Source organism: Trachinotus anak, unplaced genomic scaffold, assembly GCF_046630095.1.
Source record: "Trachinotus anak isolate AG129_WGS33_773 ecotype Australia unplaced genomic scaffold, CSIRO_AGI_Tana_v1 ptg000016l, whole genome shotgun sequence".
Taxonomy (NCBI): domain Eukaryota; kingdom Metazoa; phylum Chordata; class Actinopteri; order Carangiformes; family Carangidae; genus Trachinotus; species Trachinotus anak.
This window is the reverse complement of record NW_027273867.1, coordinates 26,280,129-26,288,631: the sequence shown is the minus strand read 5'-3', so window position 1 is coordinate 26,288,631 and position 8,503 is coordinate 26,280,129. Positions and strand designations below refer to the sequence as shown.

The following is an 8,503-nucleotide window of genomic DNA, read 5'->3' as shown; positions in this document are numbered from 1 at the left end:
ATTACTTTTTAATATTCGGCATGTACAGACACAGCAGTCAAATCAATCAAAATAAAAAATCAAACTATACATTTTTATTAGTTACGACATAATTTAGTTAGTTTAGCTATGGTGCATACCACATAATATGTAACTATAGTTTATAACACTGCTGCACAGTTTTTGGTTTACTTCGCATGTATCCATGTTTGTACATTAATGATATCCAAACTTCACTATTCCGCCGATTCCAAAACACAAACTTTGTTGTCAATGACGATCTTCATCTGACATTTTTAACGATTATTTAGTAAAATAAATGAATAAATCATTCACATATGTTCAGTCAGAATTTAGGGATGTGATTTGATGCTTTTATTCTGAAGAAACCATACAGGAAGTATGACTGATATTTGACGTCAATCTGTCGGTCTGAGGCTGCGGACAGATTCGGTAACAGTCGGTGGATCTACTCAGATTTCCGTCATTCGGTAGATTTAACGATCAGTGTGTCTCTGTCGGTGAACCACGTTTATCTACTCTTCTCGGTTCCCGCGCCGATTTTAAAATGGCGACTCTTTCAGCGGGTTACGGTGAGTGTTCAGAGCAGGGGCTAAGATTGCTAACGTTAGCTTGTATCTGTAGGTAAATACAATGCCAGCAGGCTAGTTGTTAGCATTAGCAGCCAAACAGCTGGACAGTTTTCTGATGGTTTATTTAAAGTCACTTCTCATCCTGAATATATTCGACTCCTCTCGTAGTCACTCAGGTTGGTACTAGAATTATGTCGTTAGCTTTGTTAGCCTGTTAGCTAACCTGCTAACGCCGGATCTTTGGCATTAGTCTGAACAGAAACATCAGAGAGAAACAGAAGATTAAATCAACGTTTTATAAAGCTGACCAGGTTTTATCGATTGATTATCAACAATCTTATCTTGATTAACTAAAAATACACAGTTTAACGTCTGTTAGTAACAGGACTTTTAGTTATTTTTCAGATCATGGCTTAAATGACAAACGGATAAGTCATGTGACCTGAAATCATTTATCTGTCTCCAGAAAATAAATTAGTTGATAAACGTTTAGGATGTTTTGAAGCACAAATATCAAACATTTGAATGCAACAACTCAGATATGAGACGTTGCTTTTTCTTGACTTACATTCAAGTGAAGTGAATCTCTGGGTTTCATACTGATGGTCTGATCAAACCAGACTTTTGAAAACAGCTCCAAAACTCTAAGAAACTGAGATGAACATTTGTCACTATTGTCTCAACTATTGTCTTGTTCTGCGGGAAATGTAAATGTTTTTCTACTAAACTCTGATGACAGACTGACCCTGATGATTGATCTGCTCTGTTTCATCTTTCAGGTTTCAGCAGCTTGGAGTCTTAAAACAAGTCAGTTCAGGTGGAATAACATGTAAACAGACAGACAGGAAACCAGCACTGAGTCAGGCAATAAACAGGTCCACAACCAGTCAGGGACCAGTACCAGAGTGTCAGGGTGGCTGTGGTGTTGTCCTGGTGGAGGAGTAGGCTGATGGAGAGTGACTGTCGGATCCCCGTGGCGTGTTGTCGGCCTCGAGTCCTCGTCCTCCATGCTCTGTTTTGGGGCCTTGTCTCCCTCAGGTCAGTCTGTACACTGAGGTCAGAGGTCAGTCAGAGGGGAGGGGCTAGGAATAGGAAGCTGAGGAGTAAATAACAGCAAACAGCAGCAGACACTCACTGAGCTGAAGTGAAGCCAGTCCACACATATTGAACATAAAGAGGATATAGATCTGAAACTGACTCAGTCCAGGACCAGAATCTAGTGTGATGTTCTGTAATGTTTTGTTGTGTTTCAGAGTGTTTGGAGCGGTTCTGCTGAGTGACGAGAAAACTACAGGTACTAACACCTGAATACAAAAATAAGACGTCTCACAGCAGCAGCAGCAGCAAGGACTCCTAGGAAAATGATCACCTGGCTGTCAGGACTGCTGCTGCTGGTGATGAGAGAAATGAAAGCTGCTTTTCTCAGTCTGACCTCTGACCTCTGTTCCTCTGCAGCAGTGAAGCCCATGGTCACCCCCTGCTGGCTGCTGGAGGAGTTTATAGTTACAACAGTGTGTTCACAGTGCAACGCCTTCCAGACTGTAAGTGTTCAACCACAAAACTCAGTTTTTACCTGAGCTTAGATATCCCATTGTCCTTGAACACAGCAGCTGTTCTGATGACAGGTTTTATCTGGAGACAAATGTTTGTGTTGATCTCTAAAGTGATGGATGTGTGTTTGTTGTGTTGCAGAAGTCGTGGTCGGCCTGTGGACTGACGGGATACGTGGAGAGAGTGAACTGTACCAAATCCAACAGAGATGAGTACAAGAGGTCAGACTGTCACACTGAGACCAGCTCGAGTCATAAGCTCAAGATCCAGGTCGAACAGAAACAAATGATTTTACTGATGCTGATTTAAAAAGCTTTAATTTTGAAATGAAGTCTGAATCCGTGAGATGGATTCAACGTCTCAGTCTGTACTGAGTCCAGGTCTTTATGTCTGACCCAGCTCTTCACAGGCCCAGAAGAACAGGGTCAGGATATAAAAAAATTATTTACCGATGTTGCTAAGATAAAGAGAGTCTAGTGTTTTACAACGTCTAAAAAAGTTTCATGAAACATTTTGGTTCTTTTATATTGTCCATTAGTTTTATAGATAGTTATCAATATCAATAGAAAAATACTGATGTTGCCGATCATAATACCCTCCCCTCCCCCACAGCTGCCGCTCAGCAGTGATGGAGGAGCATCTCTTCTGGAAGTTTGAGGCAGCCATGTTGGCTCTGACAGTTGTCTTTGCCGTCCTGGTGGTCGTCCGTCAGCGCTGGCTCGACCGCCTTGCCTCCGAGAAGGTCCGCCGACAGATCGAGTCCATCTAGGACGCCAGATCTGGACCAGGACTGAGGGGTTTTTATCCTGCAGCAATATTTCATCAAGTGGAGTTTAACCTGATCCAGAGTTTGGACTGAGCTGGATCAGGGATCAGGACTAAACAAGGCTGCTGGAAGCTGAACAAAAACCAGCAGGGGTTTAAAGTCTGGTTTTCTCGTCTTCATTAAAGATCAAATTCTCATTACAGCTGTAAACACATTAGAAATTTGTGGTTTTCACCATCATATTACAGAGAATTTAGATTTTTAAATCGATTGTTTCTGGTTTTTAATTCAACTTCAGTTCAAACTTTGTTTTTTCACCACATTCACGACCTCACCACTTTCTGGGCTCTGATTGGTCCCTGCCTCAGCAGAACAGAAAAGATTCTCCACAGAATCAGTTGCAAAGCAGTGATGTCATCATCTGGACGTCTGATTGGTCGAAACAAATCTGACGATGAGCTGATGAAGACGATGTGAACTATTCTTTGTTTGATTTTCAGGTTGAACTTTAAATGAGTTGAATTTAGTTTCAGACAAAATAAAGAGAAGAAGAAACTGATGAGTCTGTTTTTAAACTGAACATTAAAGATTAAACTTCATCAAACAAAAACCTGAAGCTTCAGACATTTGAATCTTTTATTTTCTGTCCATTCAGTAAAAACTGGATTTGAATGTTTTGACAGGAAAATTGAACTGTGAAAAAATTTGAAACGGTGATTCCCACTTGTCAGTGTGACATCATCTTTACATCAGTCTCTGACCACAAACATCTCATAACATCATCTTTGATCAATGATGAAAATAATTTCAGCCACACTGATTGATTCAAAAAACTCTCCTGATTGGCTGACTGGACAGTCAGAGGTAGGGCTTCAGGAGAGTGATGTCATCTGTCCATCAACACAGTTGGAAAAAAAATGAAGGCACCTCCTCCTGCTTCTTCTGTGTCTTTAATTAATGACCTCAACATGAAACTCCTCTCAGTGCATGTCTGTCGTGTTGTCGTGTGTCTGTGTGTTGTGTTGTCATGTTATGTTGGTTGTTGTGTCTGTGTTGTCGTGTTGTGTTGTTGTATCTGTGTGTTGTGTTGTCGCATTGTTGTATCTGTGTGTTGTCGTGTAGTGTTGTGTTGTATCTGTGTGTTGTGTTGTCGCATTGTGTTGTTGTATCTGTGTGTTGTGTTGTCGCATTGTGTTGTTGTATCTGTGTGTTGTGTTGTCGCATTGTTGTGCCTGTGTGTTGTGTTGTCGTGTTGTATCTGTGTGTTGTGTTGTATCTGTGTGTTGTGTTGTGTTGTATCTGTGTGTTGTCGTGTTGTGTTGTGTGTCTTTGTTTTTCTGACTTTAAAATCGTCTCCACATAAAAACTTTTCTTCATTAAAACAAAAACATCTTGAGAAAATAAAAATCTTAAAAATATCCTTGGTCCCGATTGGCTGACTGAACTGCAAGGGGCGGGTTTTCAGGACAGTGATGTCATCTGTCCATCAGTCTTAAAAAACAAATTTCAAACCGCTTCAGTTGCCTCATTGGCTGGGACCGGCCCTCAGTTGATTGGCTCGTAGGCTGTGGTGGAGTCCGCCGCCCTCTTACGTACGCAGACCCAGAGTCCGCCCAGCAGCAGCAGGACCAGGGGCGTGCCCAGACCAACCGCCATGATGGCGACAACCAATGGAGAGAAGGAGTCGACGGGAGGAGAGCCGACACCCACCAACACCGTCCTGAGAGACAGGAAATGAACGTTAATCAATTTTGATGACGCGGATCAGAAATCATGAATACAGATCAAAGATCAGAGCACAGACCAGCTGAGGAACCGGGTGCTGCTGTAGAACGGTTCTCCTGCGAGGCCGAAGCTCACGGTGAGTCCAAACGTTTCCGGTTCTGAGTAAAAGGCTCGGATCAGACCAGACGATGCCGCTGTCGTCTCGCTGCTCTGAGGCCGGGGGTCAGAGTGACGGCATGGCGTGGCGTCCTCCAGAGCTGGATTAGATTTACGGTACGCCACCGGCTTCCACTGGACAAAACCCAGGACGTCAGAGCTGCCGTTCACTGACGAAACCCACTGAGACACCTGAGAGGTCAGAGGTCAACAGGAAGGGCGGTTAATCTACTGAGACCCCTGAGAGGTCAGAGGTCAACAGGAAGGGCGGTTAATCTACTGAGACCCCTGAGAGGTCAGAGGTCAACAGGATGGACAAAGAATTAAGATTTGATTATGCATTACTTTGAATATTGATGGGGTATACTCGTCATCAATCGATCGATGAGCCTCCACTCTGCTCAGAGGATAGGCCCTGCCCACTGCTTGCAGCTCCAATAGGAACCTGGAACGATTTGCCCGTGGCAACAAACCATCAAACCACACCCCCATCTGGGAAGAGTTAGCTGTGTGTACGAGGCGGGGCCAGAGCTGACCACGCCCCTCAGACTCAAATACTGACAGCTGTGGGGAAAAAAAAAAACATTTTAAAGGACTGAAAGAATCAATAACTAATGATTATTGATTATTGGAATATTGATAAACGGCTGAGTTCACTCGGATCAACACATCACAGACAGAAAGGACTGAGGAGTCATTGGATGTCTGCTTATGATGTGTTGATGACATCATGATAGAAACAACCTCTGTTAACTTTTACAAACTGTGTTAAACTATGTTGCTGTAACATCATGTGACCCGGTGTCACCGTGGCGACAGTCAGCTGTAGTCTGACCTGCAGACAGAGAGACCCGATGGAGAAGTTTGAGACGGTTCCACAGAGAAGAGCAGCTGGACCCGACAGGTTGAGACGAGACCAGGTAAAGTTCTGCAGCTCGTACGGCGGGAAAAGGTCAGAGGTCGGATCAGCTGTGTCATTGATGTCATCGTACTCTAGCAACTGAAAACAATGAAAACATCAGTTCATGTTTCATCTCATGAGCTTTATTCTCATTTCATTTTTCTTCTACAAGTTTGAAAATCCTTCAGAAACAGGTTCTTTTTTAAAGACCAGACTTCCTGTTCAGGACCAAATAATACGACTGAGAAGGGGAGGAGTCTCCGAAGGGGGCGGGGTCTATATATTTTCTTGTCAATGAGGAGAGAATCATCTACAACGATCTTTAAACTTCTGATGAAAGGTTCAAATTCAAACAGATCTCGTCCATCTGTAGATTTAAGGCGGACTGACTGCTTTAAGGTGGACAGACTGATTTAGTTTGAGGCAAACAGACTGATTTAAGGCGGACTGACTGACTTAAGATGGACGGACTGATTTAAGGCGGACAGACTGATTTAAGGCAGACTGACTGATTTAAGATGGACAGATTGATTTAAGGTGGACAGACTGATTGAATTCGAGGCAGACAGACTGATTTAAGGAGGACTGACTGATTTAAGGTGGACAGAGTGATTTAAGGATGTTTCTGACCCTGCTGAAGACAACGGCTGTGCTGTACAGGATGCTACTCTCTGGCTCCACCCTCAGGCTGCCACTGCTGTTACGAGCCAAAAACAGAGGCCAGTCCACCTGAGAGAAGAAACACATAATAAACATTATGGTCAGAATATTAGGAACACCTGTGAACAAAGAGCTCAGTGATAAAATACTGAAGTAATGAACAAGAGGAACTGATAATTAGAAGAATCAGAGATGTCGTCCTGATGTTACAAGCAGCTGGGTCAGACTGTACAGGTGTTCCTAATGAAGTAGACAGTAATACAGATGAGTTTGCTACACAGTTGTTATCATTTTCATATGTTAGTGTTTCTTTCAGACATCTGAACGAGGATGATGATGATGATAATAATGTTGATGAGGAGTCATCACCAAGCTACTGAGCTGTGATGTTCTGACAGATAAAGTCAGAAACAACAAACTTCCTGTGATTTCAGGTTTTCAATCAATAAAATCTGACCTCTAGAGTAGAAGAAGAAGAGTTGGTATGAATGAGCAGCAGCGTTGGCGCGCCCTGGCTGCAGAACAAGAAGTGAAGAGTGTCATTGTCTCCCACAGCTCTCACATGCAACAGGTCGCCCCCAGGGGGCACCGTGGTCGAGCCAGGGTTCAGCTCTACTGTCAACTGAAGGAGAGAAGAGGAATCAGGTGATCACCCGTCAATCATAGGTGATCAAAGGCTAACACCGATTGATTGATCAGAGGCTCCTTTTACAGGAGAAAATCCAATCAGTGTTTTTCACTTTGTGGAGTCACATTAAAACTTGAAAACACATTTCTCTTTAAATGAACGTATTTATGCAGGACACAATAAAACATCTGTTATAGTCTTGTGTTTAATATTTTAGAGAAACACATTAAACAAACATAAATTAAAACAGAACATTTCACTCTAAGAACTGAAGTGAATATTAAACTGAATCCAAATGTTTTTTTCTTTATATATAACTATGTGTTACACTGATTCACTGCTGTATTAGTTTACTATGAATTTTATTACATATTAAGAAACTCTAAAATCTGAATTTAGACTTGTTTCTATAATGTTGTCAAAGCATTAAATACGAGAATAAAACACAAAGACACCCGAATCTAATGCAGGAAATATAATTTAACTGTATTAAAACCATTCAGACTTTTCATTTGGAGGCAAGGAAACTGCAGGAAAATAAAATTTAACACTTTCACTTCCTCTCGCTCTGTTTCCCCCTGCGTCTTTAACTCGGTGTTTTCAGACACTTCCGGGTTTGACTCTAATTGACGTTATTTTCTCACCTTTCGTTTGAACGTTTCTCCTCCGCTGAACAAACCGAGACACGAAATAAAAACAGAAAACAGAAAAACCACTGGACGAACTCCACAGATCACTGCAGCTGCCATCTTTGTTGTGGCTGAGCTGCGGTCACATGACCGCTTCCTTCATATGTCAGCTGACCGCTGAGAAGCCCCGCCTCCGCTTTTTAATCTTTATTGATGAAGCTAATTTACAACCGAAACAAGAGTTCCATGACTTTTATAAAAACAAAACAAACTAAACAAATTAAGACAAATATAAATAAATCATACCTCAAGTGACGTCACCCCTGTTACCTTAAATATTGTAGCTGCAGGTCAAAGAACGTTTCACCTGTTTTTACTATAACCAGTGAATCTTTTTATTCAGTCTGATCGAGACTGAACTATTCTTAGTTGATAATTAAAATTATAATTCTTCATTGAAGCCACGATTACTTTAACAGTTGAAGATATAATTAAAATTTTCCAACATTCTCAGTTAAATCTAAATATTTAAATAAACCACTGCAGCTCGTTACTCAACATCTGAAGCATCTTTATTTCATGTTTTCTGTTTGAGTCTTCAAACTTTCAATTTAACTCAAAATGTTAAAATGTTGTTTTTCCTGTTTTGTTTCATGTTCCTGTTTAATCATTAATCATAATTATCATTTATCATGTTTTATCATCATTGATCACCTTCATCCCATAAACATCTAAACTTAATGTTCATGATTTTTGAAATAATTCACATTTCTAATGTCACATCATCATCATCGTCATCATCACAAGACTCGCTTCATTTTGTCTAAACTAGATGTTTCCAACACTCAAACCCTGGAGGAGCTGCAGGTCACAGAGGAGGGCAGTTCAGCCTCAGGTGACTGGACAGGTGAACAG

At 41.6% G+C, this 8,503-nt stretch overlaps 2 protein-coding genes across 4 annotated transcripts; one reads left to right on the top strand and one right to left on the bottom strand.

The window, feature by feature from the left end:
- The first annotated feature begins 384 nt into the window (after positions 1–384).
- Positions 385–3,499, top strand: jtb (jumping translocation breakpoint). Of its 3 annotated transcripts, none has more exons than XM_071499486.1 (6): positions 385–572; positions 1,352–1,610; positions 1,826–1,866; positions 2,028–2,113; positions 2,265–2,393; positions 2,736–3,448. In XM_071499486.1, exons 2-6 carry the CDS (start codon positions 1,522–1,524, stop codon positions 2,778–2,780), a joined length of 390 nt encoding a protein of 129 aa, XP_071355587.1. In that variant the 5' UTR covers positions 385–572; positions 1,352–1,521; the 3' UTR covers positions 2,781–3,448. The 3 variants fall into 3 exon arrangements, with proteins under 3 accessions (XP_071355587.1, XP_071355586.1, XP_071355585.1); XM_071499485.1 differs by having other exon boundaries at positions 386–572; positions 2,031–2,113; positions 2,265–2,344; XM_071499484.1 differs by having other exon boundaries at positions 387–572; positions 2,265–2,344; positions 2,736–3,499.
- Positions 3,500–3,511: 12 nt separating this feature from the next.
- glmp (glycosylated lysosomal membrane protein) lies at positions 3,512–7,762 on the bottom strand. The gene is made up of 7 exons (XM_071499476.1): positions 7,604–7,762; positions 6,789–6,953; positions 6,302–6,400; positions 5,606–5,770; positions 5,116–5,334; positions 4,694–4,962; positions 3,512–4,609 (listed from the first exon to the last, which is right to left on the bottom strand). Exons 1-7 carry the CDS (start codon positions 7,706–7,708, stop codon positions 4,435–4,437), a joined length of 1,197 nt encoding a protein of 398 aa, XP_071355577.1. The 5' UTR covers positions 7,709–7,762; the 3' UTR covers positions 3,512–4,434.
- Between the last annotated feature and the right edge of the window lie 741 nt (positions 7,763–8,503).

Bases quoted from the DNA above. Each gene is read 5' to 3' on its own strand.
- jtb (XM_071499484.1), top strand. From the start codon at position 1,522: ATGGAGAGTGACTGTCGGATCCCCGTGGCGTGTTGTCGGCCTCGAGTC. The intron at 1,867-2,027 runs GTACTAACACCT...GTTCCTCTGCAG, and splicing joins GAGTGACGAGAAAACTACAG to CAGTGAAGCCCATGGTCACC. The intron at 2,114-2,264 runs GTAAGTGTTCAA...GTTGTGTTGCAG, and splicing joins AGTGCAACGCCTTCCAGACT to AAGTCGTGGTCGGCCTGTGG.
- glmp (XM_071499476.1), bottom strand. From the start codon at position 7,708: ATGGCAGCTGCAGTGATCTGTGGAGTTCGTCCAGTGGTTTTTCTGTTT. The intron at 5,335-5,605 runs GTCAGACTACAG...TTTTCCCCACAG, and splicing joins TCGGGTCTCTCTGTCTGCAG to CTGTCAGTATTTGAGTCTGA. The intron at 4,963-5,115 runs GTAATGCATAAT...CTGACCTCTCAG, and splicing joins ATACCCCATCAATATTCAAA to GTGTCTCAGTGGGTTTCGTC.